Here is a 20,194-nt window from a genome sequence, read left to right as displayed (position 1 = left end):
ATCCAAGAGTGTGTTTTGCTGACGTGCACTTGTGTGTATGAACATAATTTTGTCTGGAACGTGTGTGCGCACGTGTTGATGAAAGGAAATGATAAGGAAAAAAAGTCAAATAAATCAGTCGTAACCACAGTGACGGGGAAGGTCAGATCGCCTGTCTCTGTTGGCCGTTTCCATAGTAACAGGTATTAGCATCTTTAATTAATGCTGGACGTTGGGTTGCCTCGGGGTGTGGTTAGGGATGATGGACAGCGACACGTCACCTGTGAGAGTGTTGCGTGAAAGCAGAAAATAGGTATCGACTCAATATGACCTGCGGTATTCAACCTAACAGAGCAAAGTGTAGCTACAAAACGCGCATACGGTTATGATATAGTACAAAAAAAAACTCATCGTGCGCGGAAGTCTGACCACTGTTCAATTAATTTTAACATGTAAAGTGCACAGAATTTTGCCTCTCGTTGGCCTGCAGGCCGGTTAGATTCTGAGGAAAAATTGCATTCAGATTGGTCTATTTGTCTCGTGTGTTTATTAATGGTTTATTAAAGAGGAATCGGTCGCTTATTACAAAATATATCTCCAGGCTATGCAAAAAGGATATGTGTTACATCTAAGAACCATGAAGACGGATATGCAATTAATTTAACTGCTTTTGCTTGAATCGCCTTAATCAAATATTGTACTGCGCTTAGTCACAAACTCCTTAGAAACCGACAAGCTGAGGAAATTAAACGGGAGCAACGAAAATGACCGTCTGATAGCTCTTTGCAAGAGTCGGGTGGGTGTCTGGGTGTCTTAGAAACCTTCGGCTGTTTCCATCTGATCTGTATCTTTCGGGTTGTATGTTTTCGGCTGAAGAGATTACGCGCCCGCGCGCGCTGATAACTATGACACGCGCTGCTGCGTGCTGGCCCAAGGTTACCGCGTACTTCAGCTCGGTCGCGGCTGGGAACAGCAGGCGCTGGAGCCCGAACAGGCAGATGGCATCCTGGGGAAAATTGACTTCCTTTGGCAAACATGTTTTAGTGGCTGCGCTCGCGACATCAGCGCCCAATAAGAGCAGCCTTATACGGGGAAAGTTGATCAAATTCAGCTCCCGCCATCCCCCACACGCACCCGTTTAAGAACAGCCCACCAGGTGATTTTACCCTGTTCACACTGGGTACACAAACGGCGTAGGAGGGCATGTGTTTGGAGAGAATAGCTGACACACAGAGGGGGAAAGAATTGTTGCTTTTTTAATTGCTATTTTATTTAAGATGTAGAAAATGTATTTCAAGGGAGTCTGCTCATTGAAACAAAGGTCCTTTAATGACGGAGATATTGACTTTATTATTAACACTCACTTTGTTGAGTACTGTACTCTCTCATTTGCTGCTTGCTGCAGTGCAATAATCTGCTGAACAATAATCAGTGTTCTCCCTCTTATACATACTGAGGCACTGAATGTTGTTGTTTGTTGGTTGAATGGCTAATGCTGTTGACTGTGATCATGATAACTTGGTGTCATATGTGCTCTATGACTATGTCTCTATGTCTCATGTACTTTTCTGTGTTGCTCTGGATAGGAATGTTTGCTAAATGCCTGAAAAATAGCCAAGAACTGCCTTTTTAAAAAGTGTTTATTCAAAAGTGACTACCGCTGGGTTATTTACCTTATTTATCTACTAACTGGAGAGAGAATCCAGTTAGTAGATTAATTCAGTAATTTAATGAGACTATAATGTCATTGTAAGTGCCTTGTAGGATTCTGTTAGGTCAAACAAAATGATTATCTTTCCATTAAATATCTATTTGGCATCAAGTGGTTATTAGTTCATTGTCAGTTTGTTCCTTAGTTATAAAGGCATTATTTTAATGAATCCATCTGTAGAACATACCATATAAAGTGCAATTGCAGTATTTATTCTCCTTGTCTGGGTTTTTGTTCTTTAAAATCAGGATCCGTTTTTTTCTGGTTCTGTAGTTTCACCCTCGTGTTGATTTTGGCTCTGCCCAGTTGCGCACCATATCGCCCTGAAGTGTTCAGCCATGGAATGCTAATGTGGTGATTATCCGTTCATCAGAGACGTTTGAGCTGATTAGACGAGGTAGCTGAGAGCTTTGGAATAGGTCCTGAACATAAAATAAAGTGGTGAAACACTCCGCGATTCACTCACAAATATACTTAAATCGGGGGGAAAAAATGCAGTTCAGTGGATGTTTGTGTGGTTTATCATCATCTTCCTTCGTTAGTGATGTTCATTATAGAGTACTGCAACATGCCACATTATTTTGCAGGGAGTGTACTATCAGGAAAGGAAAAATCCCCATAACCTCCCCATGGCAACCAGGCACATGACTGACACTTTTTAGACCTTTTAAAGATTTATGAAAGAAACCGGCAGGAGGCACATTTTTTTTTATTTTTTAAAAAGATTGAAAATATAATCTTTTATTAGCCACTCGTATAACGGAAGCACGCAGCCAAACGTTGCAGAAATGGCTTTCTCTCGGGATTTCTCATAAAGAAGAGTACTGGGGACAGACAAATGGTGGGAAAAAATCCTGTTGCGTCGGCGTTTGTTTTACCTGCTGACCTGCTTACCTGTTTACCTGCTTACCCGTTTACTCTCTTTTGATTGTTTTACCCGCTGACCTGCTTACCTGTTTACCTGCTTACCTGTTTACTCTCTTTTGATTGTTTTACCCGCTGACCTGCTTACCTGTTTACCTGCTTACCCGTTTACTCTCTTTTGATCGTTTTACCCGCTGACCTGCTTACCTGTTTACCTGCTTACCCGTTTACTCTCTTTTGATTGTTTTACCTGTTTACCTGCTTACCCGTTTACTCTCTTTTGATTGTTTTACCTGTTTACCTGCTTACCTGTTTACTCTCTTTTGATTGTTTTACCTGTTTACCTGCTTACCCGTTTACTCTCTTTGATGACGACCCTGTTGGCACCGCAGACATTAAGTGCTCATTACACCTGAGCAGTGCGAGAACATTTCACTTTTCAAGGCTTTAGGATTTAATATCCCAGTTTAACTGGAATGCAGTACAGCGGAACATAATAACAGAATGTTATAGCTAGAATGACGAGCCAAGCTGGGCTGAATGGCCTCTTCATGTCGTCACTTTTCTTATGTCCTTATGTTCTAAATACATATATTAGCTGCTTATAACCGGGCTTGGAATCGAACGGAACTGAATGTAGGGCCAATCCCAGCCTCTTAAAGAGGATGTCTGAGGGGTTGGCTGTGTGCCGTTTATTCTGTAAACAGGAGGATTGTGGGAAATGGTGCAGAAGGTAACTGCGTTTGTTTTTTACCGGTAGTTTTGGCCTTCTCCTTCACCTCCCGTGCTGTTTATTCTGTAAACAGGAGGATTGTGGGAAATGATGCAGAAGGTAACTCCATTTTTGCCGGCAGTTTTGCCCCCCCCCCACCCCGCCCCCCCCGGTCTGGCACGGTGACATTTCCATCGCCGTGCCGCAGGAACATCGGCGGGGCTGAGACACAGCCGCTTGCCTTCCCCGCTGAGGCCAGGCGGTTATGTAACCTGGGCTGCGGATTCCCTGCAGCACAGTAGAGTCCTGCCATTTAGCAGATGCTCTTATCCAGAGGGACGTGCACAACTTTGGACTTTTTTAGGGGGGGGGAAGGGTCGAACCTGCAGCCTTTCGGATACCAGCCCAATTCCCTTACCCATACACTGCGTTACTGCCCCATAACCCTCTTTAGGCTGTCCTAGGAAAACTCTTCAGCGTTATGGGTAATCCCTCTCAAAATGGCCACCCGCATTCCCACCCTTCAGGAATGAGCGAGATTCCCACCGGTCAGGAATGAGCGAGATTCCCACCCTTCAGGAATGAGCGAGATTCCCACCGGTCAGGAATGAGCGAGATTCCCACCCTTCAGGAATGAGCGAGATTCCCACCCTTCAGGAATGAGCGAGATTCCCACCGGTCAGGAATGAGCGAGATTCCCACCCTTCAGGAATGAGCGAGATTCCCACCCTTCAGGAATGAGCGAGATTCCCACCCTTCAGGAATGAGCGAGATTCCCACCCTTCAGGAATGAGCGAGATTCCCACCGGTCAGGAATGAGCGAGATTCCCACCGGTCAGGAATGAGCGAGATTCCCACCCTTCAGGAATGAGCGAGATTCCCACCCTTCAGGAATGAGCGAGATTCCCACCGGTCAGGAATGAGCGAGATTCCCACCCTTCAGGAATGAGCGAGATTCCCACCGGTCAGGAATGAGCGAGATTCCCACCCGTCAGGAATGAGCGAGATTCCCACCCTTCAGGAATGAGCGAGATTCCCACCCTTCAGGAATGAGCGAGATTCCCACCCTTCAGGAATGAGCGAGATTCCCACCCTTCAGGAATGAGCGAGATTCCCACCCTTCAGGAATGAGCGAGATTCCCACCGGTCAGGAATGAGCGAGATTCCCACCGGTCTTGAGTGGGAAATTGACAGAGTGGCACCAGAGACATTGTGCCTCGTAATCATGCACATAATTTCATGAAAATATAAACATGTTGTCTTAAGCTGCACCTTCTTTATATATGGACTTTACACACACACACACACACACACACGTGCAGATACACTCACACACATGGACATTTCATTACAATATAGCAGACACTCTTATCCTGAGGGACTTCAGAACGGCTTCTGCATTTATTTTTACACACTATCCATTAATACAGCTGGATATATACTGAAGCTGCTTAAGTACCTTTCTCAAGGACACAACTGCAGCGGCCTGCCCTGGAACTGAACCTGCAACCTTAACCATTGAACTCAATCAACAGTCGAAATTTCATGTTGAAATTAAAATAAGCTGTATAAAAATAAATGTCACATGTTTTCCTTCATACACAGTTTGGCCTGTGAGGTTTGGTGATAAGAGATATATAGTCTATGAAGACAAGAATTAGCGCGTGTATTTATTTACAAAGACAATCTTTGTTTGACTTCAGGCCTATGTTTTGCCTTTATTTTACTGTGTTTTCTGATTTATTGGGTTCTTAGTTTGCCACATCATTATCATTTGAAAACCAGCACTGATCTATATAATTAGTACAACAAAACGGCATATGGTACAGCCTGCAGTGCTATTTTTTATGAGGTAAAAATGTTCCACAGCTTACTGAGCAAGATTAGGTGTTGGTGCTCAAGCCCTGAATTTTTTTAATGATGTTATCTGTACCAACAGATTGTGCGGTTTTTTTTTTCCCTCCTCATTATTACCCCGCTAACTTTGATGACATCATTAATCTTCTACCATGTGAACAGTGGGAACAGGGTCCCGTACTTTTTGCTGCATCATTTTACAAAAATCGTGGCCCTTAAGGCGAAGAGGCTGTGTTGCTATGGAAACGGATAATCGGGGGGTGGTTTTGGGTCACCGCGGATCCCGCGGACCTGCCGAATAACGAGCTCAGCGCTCCTAACATCTCCCTCGGCCATCCTCAGTGAAAACACTCCATTTTGAGGAGCCTCATTAATATTTATGAGAGGGGGGCGTGTCCTAGCAGAATGCGGTGATGATGGACATTCTGTATTGTGTGACAGTGCCGGAACGTTCCGCAGGAAAGATGCAGAGACTTGGGCTCGGTATCTAGTGAGGCGAGACGGAGATACTTCGATGCAATTGTCGCTGCCATTAATTTCTGTGAGGCTAATGCTAACACCTGACCAGTCTCTGCTAAAGCTGTCTCTGAGTGAACCTGCAGAAACTGTGGTACCCCCCCCCCCCCCCCGCCCCTTTCCGAGGCTGTTCTGGACCTTCCAGGCCGGGGGCAGTTTACCGCTCTAATGCCCCTGCGCTCTCTTATCTCCCTCTCCAGGGGTACAGGGGCACTCTCTGTGTCCCGTCGCTCAAATCTGTCCTTGCCTGAGCAAAGTCTGTTAGCTAGCGCTGCTAATCCCGGCCCAGCTCAAAGCCGGTAGCTGTAGACAAGGCGGAAGGCCCCTGTTTTTCCCTCTGTAGCTGTACTGAAATCCTCCAAATTCTGCATAAAAGGAACTTTTTAAGGCCATGGCAATGCAATAAAAAAATAAAGTTATGATGGTTCTCCAGTCTATTTCTATCATGCACATTTGTTACTATTAATTTTGTGTAGTGAGTTCTGCATTTTCCTAACTTTTTGTTTTTTATTTTTTTCCTCCTACAGGCTGCTTGTTTGAGGCTGAGCTGTGCTCCCCGTATGAGGTCTGCTCCAATGGTAAGCTCCGCTTAAATCTGTGGGCAAAATACTGGACATAAACTGTGTGTCAAATGTTCTTCTTTTCTTTGTCTAAAAAACATTACCGTTAAGATTTGGATTATACTCTTTCATGCTGGAGTAATAAGGGCCAGATTTAGAAGAGTATTACAGTGATTTCCCAAGAAGTGAATATTGGTACATTCTGCTCCATAGTGAAGATTCTTATACGTTTATGGGGGGGGGTTTGAGCAGGGTTTAAATGGAGAAACGTCGGTGGTATCGGGCAATCAGACAGAGTCCAGTCCCATAACCACAGAGAGGAAGCAATGGACATTAATTTGAGAGAAAAATCTGTTTGGTCGACAAGGTAGGACGGTGAGATCAAAGGCGGTTGACACCTAAGATTAGTCTCCAGTCCTGCAGGGGGCAGTGTCAGTAGGTGCAGTGGTTTTCTTTCAGTTAGCTGCTGCATTATGCCTTAAATTGAAAGCTGACCTTCAGGGAGACTGAAGAGAGTATGTGCTGGCACAGGGCACAGGGCACACCTGTATGGCACACATGACTCAGGGGTTAAAGAAGGTTGTTGGAATGTTTTCTGTTGCCAAACAGTTTCCGAAAAGTGTGAAGTATTTACACGTGAACTAAAAATGCCCCAGCTCCTTACACTTGTGTTTTTTATAAATTATTTTAGCTCAAATTAACTTGAAAAGGGTAGTGGCATAATATGGCATTCACCTGCAAAAATGTGTATTCATGTGTGCAAATGCCTTGCCTTCTCACGCATAATTAGTTTTTAGTAATAAGAATTGGAGAAAAAATGGCAGAACGGCTCATTTCAGAAGCTGTTTACTGTATCCTCTAGCTGTTTTTCTTCAGCCGAATGCCTTCTGCTGCTCAAGATAATTGAATTTATACGTTGCTAAGCAACGAGACAAACAGTTTTGTAATGCCTGGGGTCAATAGCGGCCCAGCATGCACCTGGGGGGGATCCCTTTATGACGGCTGAGAAGGAAATGAAAGTATTATTCAGTTACGCCATGTTTCATGAGGTCCAGCTCTGCATCTCCACAGTGTCAGTGCGCCTCCTGCTAGTCACAGGGTAGAAAGAGTAGGTGGTGTCATGCCATTCTGAATAAGTCCCCTGTTCTGTGTCTGCAGAATTTCTTTCTAAGGTATGGAAGTGTGTGTGTGTGTGTGTGTGTGGGGGGGGGGGGGGGTAAAATCAGAAGCAGAATTTGTTTGTCAAACTGATTTCTTCAGTCCATCAGGAAAAACGACAGGAGAGACAGAGAGCTTGTTTTATCTTTGCTGGAAAGCATTTGCTGACATCTTTTCATTGTCATTGCAAAAGGAACGAAACGCAAGGAGTCCTGTGTTTCTGCTCCTGTTTCACAGCCGTAGGCGGCAGCAGTCCCTCCTGTGTTTGTTAACTGTGTGGTGTCAGGTGTGGAGCGCTGAGCGATAAGGACGGTGGCTGGGCCTCGTCTGGTTCAGATCTGGGTCAGACGCGTTTCTTTATACTTTAACTGTACAGATGCCGAAAAAGCCTGAGAACAGTCCTGCAGATCCCTACTCAGGCCTACTTCTCAAATGTGAATTGAAATGTGTCTGTGCCAGTTCCCAGGCTTTTGTGTCTCAATGTTAAAACAGCTCCACTCATCAGATTTGTGTGCAGGTGATGAGTTGGGGGGGGGGGGGCACACACATGACTGCCTCTGTATTAGCCTTCTTTCTCATTGCTTTTCCATGCCAGGGAGCATGTACACTTCATTAAACTCAGCAAATGTTTTGCATGTACATCAGCCAATCACGGCAAATGCTGTTAACTAATACGGTCATCAAAACAACCACCGAGCTCACGGCCTTAAGGAGACTATTCAGTTTGGAACAATGTAGCTGACGGCTAAATCTGTTTCAGAAAGCATTAAGCGTTTTGATTGAATGTTTGGTGACTTGCCACTGGCAACAAGCTGGCTTAAATGAATCATTTTTTAAATTCTATTTTCTCGTGATTTTAGACTGTTTTAATGTGATGTTGAAAATGAAATAAAGGAAAATATCCAACAGGGATTAAAATGGAGGATTTAATACACTGGTTTGCATCCATGGCGGAAGCACACCTCGGAGATAGATTAGTCATGCCTGCATGATCGCAGTTCATGGATGTGAAAGTTTGTATGGTCCTTCGGGGTCCGTGTGGGTGTCCTCCAGATACTCCGGTTTCCTCCCACAGTCCAAAGATACGCAGCCCAGGGTTTACAAGTGAAAATGAGCCTCCCTGGCCTGGTCTGGCACATTTACAGAAGTGCTATTAATACACAGTAAAATGTCCAGTGTTAATTAAACTCTTCACAGATAACATTTGGTCCCAAATTTTTTGTTTCATTTTATTTTATTTTATCGTGTGTGCATTGATCCTGTCAAACTATTAAAAGTAAAATTAAAATCGAATTAATAAATGTAATTTAATGTTTGAATGTTTCACTGGATCCCCTGCAGGGTTATAGGCATTACACCGCTTTCCTTTCTCTCAGTCTTTCGACCAAAAGAGAGAATAGAAACCAACTGCTCTGTGTATTTTTTTGCCAATTCAGCCACTTTACCATGAATTAACTAAAGCTCTTCTGGTTGAGTGCTTTGGGTACATTTAGCTCAAGTAAACAGACTGATTTTGCACTCTCAGGTTTCCCTGGTTTAAATATCGAAGCAGATGGTCTTCCTGAGGGCGGCTCAGGGAAGATTGGCTTCTGGAAGGTTCTGTCGCCGGGTCAGGCTGAGATCGCCTGAGTGCGGACCGGGTTTATAAACGTATAGGGGGCTGCTGTTGACATCTGGCTGCAGGGTGCCGTTGCTATGGCTGCTGATGGGGTAATTGGGAACGGTGTGACACCGGCCTCTTAAATATGTCACTCGCAGCCTACTGGATACACTGGTGGTTGCCATGGTCACTGTAGATACACTGGTGGTTGCTATGGTCACTGTAGATACACTGGTGGTTGCTATGGTCACTGTAGATACACTGGCGGTTGCTATGGTCACTGTAGATACACTGGTGGTTGCTATGGTCACTGTGGAGCCTCTGTCACACTCGCCAGACGTGAGCCCACAGGCCTCACTCAGGCTTTTCCCTGAGTGCCGCTAACTGCTTCTTTGGAACGCGCGGCGTGGTCTGGTGTTTCTGTTAGCCACGATGTTCCTGCAGCCTCGGTTATTCAGTCTCCTCCTGTACCTCGATTTACCTCACAGCTCTCTGTGTGAATACTGAACACTTACCCCTCATAGCTCTCTGTGTGAATACTGAGCACTTACTCCTCATAGCTCTCTGTGTGAATACTGAGCACTTACTCCTCATAGCTCTCTGTGTGAATGCTGAACACTTACTCCTCACAGCTCTCTGTGTGAATACTGAGCACTTACTCCTCACAGCTCTCTGTGTGAATACTGAGCACTTACTCCTCATAGCTCTCTGTGTGAATACTGAGCACTTACTCCTCATAGCTCTCTGTGTGAATACTGAGCACTTACTCCTCATAGCTCTCTGTGTGAATACTGAGCACTTACTCCTCATAGCTCTCTGTGTGAATACTGAGCACTTACTCCTCATAGCTCTCTGTGTGAATACTGAGCACTTACTCCTCATAGCTCTCTGTGTGAATACTGAGCACTTACTCCTCATAGCTCTCTGTGTGAATACTGAGCACTTACTCCTCATAGCTCTCTGTGTGAATACTGAGCACTTACTTCCTTCATAGCTCTCTGTGTGAATACTGACACACCTTGATCTCATATAGCTCTCTGTGTGAATACTGAGCACTTACCATGCCTCATAGCTCTCGTGTGAATACTGAGCACTTACTGAACATTGATTTGCCTCATACTCTCTGTGGAATACTGAGCACTTACTGAACTTTCTCTCATAGCTCTCTGTGTGAATACTGACACTTACTACATTGATTGCCTCATAGCTCTCTGTGTGAATACTGACACTTACTACATTGATTCCTCATAGCTCTCTGTGTGAATACTGAGACACTACTATCCTCATAGCTCTCTGTGAATACTGAATACTGACAGATTTCCTCACAGGCTCTCTGTGTGAATACTGAGCACTTCTGCATATGCCTCATACAGTAGCTCTCTGTGTGAATACTGAGCACTTACTGAACATTGATTTGCCTCATACAGTAGCTCTCTGTGTGAATACTGAGCACTTACTGAACATTGATTTGCCTCATACAGTAGCTCTCTGTGTGAATACTGAGCACTTACTGAACATTGATTTGCCTCATAGCTCTCTGGGTGAACACTTAACTCAACCCTGGCCTCCTGCCTCGAATGCTGTCAAAAAAAAACACACACACACTTAATGCTCTCGAGTGAAATGGAAACGCTGTAGCAGTGGTTAACTGAAACCCTCTGAATCGCCATGGCAATAATAACTGTCTTAAGTGTCTTCACTGGTGCCATGAACACATTTAATGTAAATAATGTGGTCAGAACTCTAAAGAGGCTGCATTAAGAGCTACAGCGGCTGTACTGTAAAACTACAAGGCTCGAATTCAAAACGCCTCGCGCAAGTCAAGTTTTTTAAATTTTTATCCAAATAACAATGATGGCAGGTGCCCGTGAAACATTTTATTTTGTTACTAAGTTACTAGAAATTTTACTGCTGGCTGCTTTAGTCCCAAGGATTAACACCTAGAGGGATCAAAGGGGAGGGAAAAGCCTCCGCAGAGTTTACACGGAACACCTCTCATTCACAAAATTTCAGCCCGCACTTTGCTGATAGTTTTTAGAACACTGATCTGAGATCCAGGTCAGCAAAGGACTAGATTGTCTATAGTTTCAAAGGCTAAAGATTTCAAGGCCTAGATTGGCCCTTTAGGACTTGGTGTGTGAGATCCCTGTTATAAAACAATGCAGAAGTGTGAAATTAATCTGATATTGAGTGCAGTATACATGCATTGGGTCTTACAGGTTTCTCGGTTAAATGTTACCTTCAGTTTTTTACATAAGTGTAATGGAATGTTTTTTTTCTTCGGTTGGAGCGAATGAAGATGGACAGTTGTGTTACGTCTCTCTTAGTGTCTAGGGGTAGGAGGGTACGAACATATTAAGAAAGTGCCGGGTGAAAGCGTGGCACGTGTAGGTATAAATATCGGGCGACTTGCAGGTGATTTTAGTTTTGATTAGGCAGTGAGGTGATATTTACATTTGTACAATTTACACAAAACAAGACACAACTAGGTCACTCGGTGGCGCCCACGTATAAAGCGCAGGTTTTAGTCCGCGGCAAGCAAGTGCAGTTACAGCACACGGCCCCCGGGAGAACGCCAGCTGGCCGCCGTTGCTAGGGTACTGCCACACACCCTCCGACGAGAAGCGACTTGGCGATCGCCTCCGTCCGATTCTTAGCTTCTGCAAGGCATGCTGGGATAGCTGGCGATGCGAGTTAAGCTGACAGAGCAACCGGATGGATGGGGGAACGTGGTGCGATAACCAATCAGATTGAAGATACGACGTGTAAACGTGTCCGCGATTTAAAATTTTTATTTCCACATCCCACATGGTTCTGTTAAGGAGGAGTTCCAATGCCTCAGGCTGCTCAGAGTTAGATACGTTTAAAAATTGTGCTGAACAGACAGCTCACAGTAGTGTCGTTGCAATCAAAATTCTGTAATTATTTGTTTTTGTATCATCTTGTCATAATCGAGGTGAGCCTCACCCTCACACATAAAAGCATTGTGTTTTCACAGCTCTTTAAAAATTCTATTTTGGTTACATATTTTAAGGTATGATTGGATTTAACAGGGGCCAGCATGCACCCCCCCCCGTATGTACAGAGAAGCTCTTCAGATTTGGAGCTGTAATTGGGCGGTTATGTTGAGCATAAACAAACAGATGCGATTAGGACCACACTGCTCCAGTGTTCTGTGGAGCCATGCTTGGAGGAAAGGGGGGAAAAACAGCCGGTTGCCACGGTAACCGAAAGACGACACAGCGGATTGGACTGGCAGCTGGCGGCTCCCTGCATCTTACGAGTCTGTGCCGCTGTGCCCCGTGCTGATAGGTGTGAATTTACCACAGGCGATGGCCAATGAGTGTGGACTTGCCCGCAAAAATATTTTAACATGTTTTTCGCTTCCGTGATAAGTCTGTTTATTAATCTGATTGTTCTCCCTTCCTGTAATTTATTTGATGAAATTCTCTGTTCCTAGGGTGTGGAAAATGGCTTTTTCAGAGGATTGATCTCCACTGCAGAGTTAGTTTTCTCCTTTGTGCTGTTGTACAATCCCCCCCCCCCCAAAAAAAAAAAAACAGAGAAGCCTTAGAATTCTGACAGGTGGCCTTTATTTAAGGTGGCTGGGTATTAAGTGCACTGCACAGACCTGACCCCAGGTGTGGCATGAGCGCAGGTTTGGCATGAGCCCAGGTGTGGCATGAGCTCAGGTGTGGCTTGAGCCCAGGTGTGGCATGAGCCCAGGTGTGGCATGAGCCCAGGTGTGACATGAGCTCAGGTGTGGCATGAGCCCAGGTGTGGCAAGAGTGTCAAACTCCAGTGTCTGTACGTATTTGTGGTTTCCCTTCAATCAGCAGCCAGTGAGGGCATTGAGAACACGGTGTGTGGACTCTCTAGCCAATCAATGGATCAAATGAATCACTTGAGCTGGAATGCACTGAAAGACAGTGCAGACACTGCGGCCCTCCAGGACCGGAGTTTGACACCCTTGCCTTAAAGGGTTAAATGGGTATTTTAAGGATGAGGACAGAGGGTCTAACCTCCAATTTCAATCAGCTCTGAGCTCAGTGATATTCCCTCCACTTCACGGACATCTCTTCCTCCCTCTGCACCGGTGTGCGTTAAAATGGCTTCTGAGCAGGATGCCAGTGGTGTAGTAAGCATTTAGAGAAGTGGGCTAATAATTCAGAGGTTGCAAGCTTGCATACTGTACTAGGTGGGGCACTGCCATTGTATGCCTGAGCGAGGTTCTTAACCTCAGTGGCTTCTGCCAATGTATCCGGCTGTAAAATTGGACTGAATGTTTAAAAATGTAATCTGTGTAAGTCCCACAGTCTGTGAGTCTGCTGAATGTAGATGAATTTATATCATATAAGGACGGAGTGTAGCACAGTGGGTAAGGAACTGGACTTGTAACCGAAAGGTCGCAGGTTCGATTCCCGGTTAGGACGCTGCCGTTGTACCCTTGGGCAAGGTACTTAACAGAAATTGCTTCAGTATATATCCAGCTGTATAAATGGATACAATGTAAAATGCTATGTAAAAGTTGTGTAAGTCTCTCTGCGTAAGAGCGTCTGCTAAATGCCTGTAATGTAATGTAATAATATAGCTTGGACTCCATTGTTGTTCTCTACTGTCTGTTTAGACTGAAACTGGCCTTCACAATTATAGCTTTAAAAAAGCATTCGTTTGCAGTCGTGCAGAAAGCAGGCTGGCATTTTATTGTCTACCCCCCCACCCCCCCGCACGCACGCACACACAAGACAATACAATATAGCATAATAACTGAGAATGAAGTTGATATGATAGAGCAGCTGGTGGGAGTAGGCAGAGAACGAGCTCCTCGCGCTCCGCCGAGCCCCGCTCTAACAATAGCTTCATGAATGGATCAATAGTCAGTAATTTCCTAGAACAATAGCATTCCACGCGCCGGTTTCCAGGCTCTGAAAAGACTCGCGGCTGATTATCTTCATCCCCCGAAGTCAGATAGACGCTTCGTTTATGCAAATTAGTATTTTCGGATTTGTAACGCTCGTCTGGCGAGGGCGGTTTAATTATTTTCGGAGCGGAGCAGAAGCGCGCGCGCGGAGCTTCTCGTGCCCCCTGTCACGTCTGGTTTGGCGCGGAGCGATACGTCCCCCCCCCCCCCCCGGCTTCGCCGAAGGTAATGACGTCTGCCGGACCAAAACGTCGTGCCCGCGGCTGGCTTAGACATGGCACTGGGCCATACCCCCGACAGAATTCAGCGATCAGCAGTTGTTCTGGAATCTTCTGGCGTGCCAGCAGACGGGAACGTGCTGTTCCGTTTGTTCTCCAGTAAACACTCGCGGGAACGTGCTTTATTAGATTCGTCATCACTCACTGTCGGTTAATAAATCAAGGGAAACGATTTGACTTACTGTAACAAAATAGATGAACCAATAATTTAGATTAAAAAAAAAAAAATACTACTGCTACTACTCTTACTACTATTGCTGCTACTACTACTACTACTACTACTACTAATAATAATAATAATAATAATCTTCAGTTTTATATGACCTTATCAGACAAAGCCTAAAGCCTAAAAGAAAGCGTAAAATAAATTATTAATAATAATAATAATAATAATAATAATAATAATAATAATAATAACAAATAAAATAAGTTTATCAATTAAAATAATCATAAGAGAGAGTACTGTGAAACGCAGGCATCTGACGCAGTTCTGCGATCACACGTCAGACTGCCTCTCTCAGCAGCGCTTATGATTGCAGTAAAGATGACATTCCAGTATAAATATTCATATTTAAGGGGCCTCTACTTCCTCATGTGTCATGATCTGCGGAAATAGATCAGTGCGGAGGAGGAGTTTAAATCGCCACGACCGGAGCAGTTGAAATAAATTAAACCGAAGCTAGATTTGGAGAATCAGGGCAGCGTGCATGACTCACGTATGACAACTCGAAAGGGCAAGCTTAACGAAAAGGTGTTTGGAGTGTGGGTGAGAGGTGCAGCCCACTGCTCAAATATTGACAATGTAGAGATTTTTTTATTTGGCGCTCTCGCTTTCCGTGTCCCCGTTTCCTTCGGTATTATGCAGCTGTCACAAGCCTGTAGGTAATGGTAATGACCTGCTGGCTGCCCCCCAAACCGTCTCATGAACGGGGGCTGCGTTTGATCACGAAATGCGGTGTCTAAAAATAGATATTTTACGAGCGGTAAGACTGCCCAGTCACTCATCGGCAATCTAAGCGGCTCCTGGTTTCACCTTGCCAGCTCATTGACTACATCTTTACTGGGCTTCTAAGACAGTGTGGCAGACTTCTTGAAAGTCCTCTCAATATTGGAATGTTGATATTAATATGATCTTTACATTACATTACATTACATTCATTTGGCAGACGCTTTTATCCAAAGCGACGTACAAAAAGTGCATTTTCATGATCGTAGACAATGAAATCAATATTATCTCAACATTATCTCAATAAATGAATAAAATAAAAGCAATTATGGTAACTGTATTTTCTTTGCAGATGGAGGAAGATCAGTTTAGACTGACCCAAGTTACAGAGACAAATCCAAATATCATTATTTTGACATCACAGTCTGTTCTTAAGATTCTGTGATTGACAGCGATGTAAAAGTATGGGGCTTGTAAGTCAGAGGTTGCAGCTTTGATTCCCAGGTGGGGCAGGTGGGGCTACCCTATAGCAGGACACTCAACCTTGAAATGCTTCAGTAAATATTCAGCTGTATGCGTGGAGAGAATATAAAAATGCAATCTCTGGATAACTGTGTGTGAATCTGTGGGTGGTTTATTGTCAGTGGTAACATCACTCAAAGCTGAGGGACAGGTGGAAGCAGAGTATGAATGATGTTCCCTCAAAGGGGAAGGAGAACATATCATCTTTTCTTTCATCAACATCATCATGACCATCGTCATCACTATTAGCATTGTCATCAGCACCGTTAAGGGAGACCAATCTTAAATGTTCATAAGCATCTTCATCACCCTCATGGTATTGGCAGAATCATTTCATCAACATGAGGATCATCATCATCATTAACATTGTTATCGTCCTTATCATCGTCATCACCTTCCTTGTAATCTTTTAAGGTGTAAGATCACAAATGTGTGATTAGAATGTTCTTAACTGAACATTCTAATGTTGATGTCACAATCACTGCTGGTAACTGAAAGGAACAGAGTTCTAGAACACTGAACCCTTCAAAGGGTTAATCCTCATCTTCAGCATCTTCCCCATTGTAACAGTTTAATTGTCCATGGGCACCCGATGAGAGAAAGGAAATAGGTACCGAAGAGGATTCTGAGTAATTCCCACACAGCTGCAGAAGACAGCATTTTGTTTTCACCCTGCACTGACCCTGAGTGGAACACTGTTTCCATTTCCTGTCAGATATCCGCTGAAATGCGAAGATGATCAAAGCTTCTTCCAGCGTCACCTAGCAACGGTTGCCGCGGGGAGCTTCGGGCCCTTTGATCGGGGCTGATAGCATCTTTTCATTGATTGCCCGGCGCTTATCTTCCCCGATATAATGCCGCCCAGAATGTCAGCCATTAGTCCGCGGGCGAGGCGTCTTGGCTCGCGAGGAGCTGGCGCGTTTGGACCACACAGAACGGCTGAATAATGGACCCCCTCTGTCCCCGGAGCTCAAAACGATGAGTCATTCCCCGCTTCCGCGCCTCACTGTGTCACGGGGAGAAAAAGGCATTAATCTCGAAACCTGCGCGCTCGGGGAAACCAAACTCACCCTGTGAGCAGATTCAGATAAAGCGTCGCTACGGTAATTAGGCCATTATAAATATTTGCTGTATACGGAACTTTATTCCCAGGCAAAAAGCCTTATGCCGTCACCTCAATCCACTGAACTGGTTTTCTTTACACGTGTAAAATTCACCACGTATGTCTGCCTCTTGTGTAAGCTGTTTCTGGAATCCCTGCCCCCCACCCCCATCGACACCTTTCTTTCCAGGGGGAGGGGGCGGGGTCTGAATGATTAAATGTAACTGAACAGTTAAACACAATTATAAAATAAATCAATTAAATAAACTGGTTTCAGCATTCAGGACCTTAGCTGTGATAGAATTCCACAATCGGAGCCAAGCAAGTATCTCAGTCCAAGTATGTTAGATGGCGAAGCTGAACTTGTGCTTGTAACCAAGAGGTTGCAGGTTTGATTCCCAGGTAGGACGCTGCCATTGTACCCTTTGAGCAAGGTGCTCAAAGGTGCTGCATTGATTCAGTGTATATCAGATGTGCAAATGGATACTAATTTACTGTGTAAATGGTTACTAATACTGTAAAAATGATGAAGTTGTGTAAGTCACTTCTGAATGCCTTTAATGAAAAGTGAGCCGTAACATGTTCGCTCTTCCTCTTGCAGACGGAGTGTTCGGCAGGTGTCAGAATGTCCCCGTGACCGAGGTGTACACCTACGACGTGCCCCCTTCCGCCCTGCTGAGGCTGCGGACCCTGCTCCAGAAGCTGTCGCACAGAGGTCAGTCATTTACAGCACAACCGCAGTGATTTACGGCAGAACCGCAGAGACGGACTCATTTAGTGAACCCTAATGGGTATGAAGTAGCACGTGCAATATGCCTTATAAAGGTCCTCATTACTACCGAGGGAAAATATAAGTAAATAAATTCACGAATTTGAATGGGAACTTATGACACTTTTGAATGAATCGAAACCTTCCAAATATGTTCCAAATATAAGGTGTCTTCGCCTGTCATAGCATCCTGAAAAGGCCAAAGATCGTCACTGAAATTGCGGTTTGGAAAACTGGTGTAGCTAATTCGCTGTATGCCAGTGCACTCATAGATTAGATCAAAATAAAACGTTTCATGTAACAACACCAGAACAGATTTCACGTGTAAATAAATATAGCAAAAATTTCAGATTCACGTTAATGATTTGGCTAATCAGATAATTAAGAACAGAAGTCGACATGAAACCAGAAACCGATATGATCCTCTCAGAGAGCTTTTGAAGTGCGAATCTTTTTTAACCGCCATGAGAGGGTGATGGCTACAGGCCTGCTGTTAATGGTGCTGTAGTTCTTATAGGCCAACAGCAGGGGGCGCCAAATACCTTTTCATCTGAAAACGAGCACATTGCTTTTAATTTGATGCAAAGGAACGTGATCTTTTCCAACAGGCGTCGACAAGAACTGAGATGAACCGTGCAAAATGAACAGACTTAGCTGGGATGTGATCTCTGTGGTAATTAACGTGTGATCTTAAGCCAAAGCGAGCGTTTTATTTTCAGCCTCTCAAAAATTCTGTGTGAAATGTAATGAATGCAAGAGGATGATCATAAATTGTTTACACTACTCTAAATATTAATGGTTAGACTACAGTTGTCTTATTTTATAGAATTTATATTTGAATAATTATATCTGGAGTGTACTCTTTTAATTATCTGTAACCACAGCTTTTCTCTTGCAAGCACTACAGTTCTAATATCTAATTTCTGTGTTTGCGCAAGAGCACACTGGCGAGCGCCTAATCTCAACGGTGCGGTACAATATCACGGCTATTGATTTGTTTGTTATCCTCCATCTTGAAGCTAAATCACCGCTTATGCAACGTAAACACAATTTACAGGCTCCTTTGGCCATTGCGAATGCCATTCGATCAATACGAGCTGACAAAGTACTGATGTTTCCTCCTGTTTCCGCGCGTATCCATGTCTCCCATTGGCAAGATTGCGTTGTCTGTCGCCGCGCTGTCAACGCGACGCCTGTCGAGCGCGAGACGCAGACAGCTGCAGTTAAAATGTCACATTAAGGACAGCATCCCGGATAATTATGCCGCCGAATACGTCTCTGTTAATCACAGCTTGCAATCGCGGTGTGCGCCTTTCTCTTGAAGCGTCTTCTCTGCGTCGCCTTTAGATTGCCACTCATTTTCTTCCCGCCTTATCTGTGATGGAGAGTTCTGAAATGGTTGAGTAACCGGTTGGAGATTTGTATACAGACGGGACGTAAACCGAGGAAAAACCGAAAAAGCTCATAATAGGCCTCCGCTGGAGTCAAGCGTGTACCTACATACCAATATTCAGAGCGGCACTGCGCGCGAAAACGGATCGTCCAATTGTTATTTGGAGGAACCTGTTCCAATTGGATGACCGCATAGCCAGCGTTAGTATGTGCGTTAGTATGGTGCCTTTAATGACGGAACGATATGTGCAAGTTCTCAGTGTTAAACCAGGTAAGTTTATGTGAATCCAGTGAGGATTTACAGTTAAAAGAACACCAAGTGCTCAATCACACAGAATATTTTGCTTCTAGGTTTTCGCTCGGACCCTAACAGAGCAACCGGCATTCAACAACTAGAGGTCTCTTTGAGCTGCTAATCACAAGAGCCAGGTGTGCCAAATTAGGTTTGAAACAAAAACCTATGGGATGGTAGATCTCCATGAACAGGGTTGGGGGCCACTGGCCCTAAGTACTGTAATATTTACTGTTTTTTCCACTAAATAGGCGGGCCCGTGGTGGTCGTGGGAACCCAAGCCGTGACTTATTGGGTCTTTGTACTTGCACATGGAAATGTAGACACACACCTACACCTACACACAGTGAAACACGCACACACACACACACACACACACACACTCGACTTCAGCGTTATCAGAAGCGGTTTTAGCGGGATCGCATCACCACCGCGTCAGTGTGACAGTGTGGGGGCAAGGCGTGGGGGCCTTAAAGTTTGACTTTCGCCCCCGTGCTCCTCCTCTCAGTGGGGGGGGGGGGGGGTGCTGACGGGGCACCGCCCACCAACCGCGCCCCCCATCCCCCCGAACTCACCTTTCCACGTCAGCGCCCGACTCTCTTATTCTGTTTCCACGGCGACGCGCTCGCCCGCCCGCCAGCGCAGATTTTGGGAAGTGAAACCCCTGCCGGTATCGGAGGCGGTTCTGCTGACTGCGTCCCGCGCCGGCCCAGCCAGCGGCCGCCCGAGCCTCCCGCGCGGCGTTTATCTCGCTGAAAAACAGGCGCGGGGGGGGGGGGAGTAACCTTTTTGAGCAGCGGGAGCGTTTTTAGCTCGTGACAGCCTCGCTGAGAGAGCCGGGCGGGCGGTAATACTCAGAATCACTGCTCTGGAGCGTGTGCATCGCTGTCTCACCACCGCGGAGGGCTCATCGTGTTCACGGAGCGGTGTGGATGTCTCCTGCTGTCGGGGGTGTGCGGGTTTGCGTCTCGCCGTGTTCTGATGGGTTATAATTCGCTGAAAAGTGCAAAAAAAA

General features: G+C 45.1%; 1 protein-coding gene across 2 annotated transcripts in view; it reads left to right on the top strand.

The window, feature by feature from the left end:
- The window catches only part of LOC135260509 (receptor-type tyrosine-protein phosphatase N2-like), a 135,603-nt gene that overhangs the window by 9,913 nt on the left and 105,496 nt on the right, over positions 1–20,194 (top strand). For both annotated transcript variants that reach the window (XM_064345774.1, XM_064345773.1), the window contains exons 2-3: positions 6,167–6,217; positions 17,328–17,441. In XM_064345774.1, coding sequence (XP_064201844.1) covers positions 6,167–6,217; positions 17,328–17,441 — 165 coding nt within the window. The remainder of the gene's footprint in view (positions 1–6,166; positions 6,218–17,327; positions 17,442–20,194) is intronic.

Source organism: Anguilla rostrata, chromosome 8 (assembly GCF_018555375.3).
Source record: "Anguilla rostrata isolate EN2019 chromosome 8, ASM1855537v3, whole genome shotgun sequence".
In the NCBI taxonomy this organism is placed as follows: domain Eukaryota; kingdom Metazoa; phylum Chordata; class Actinopteri; order Anguilliformes; family Anguillidae; genus Anguilla; species Anguilla rostrata.
This window is presented reverse-complemented; position numbering and strand designations above follow the sequence as displayed.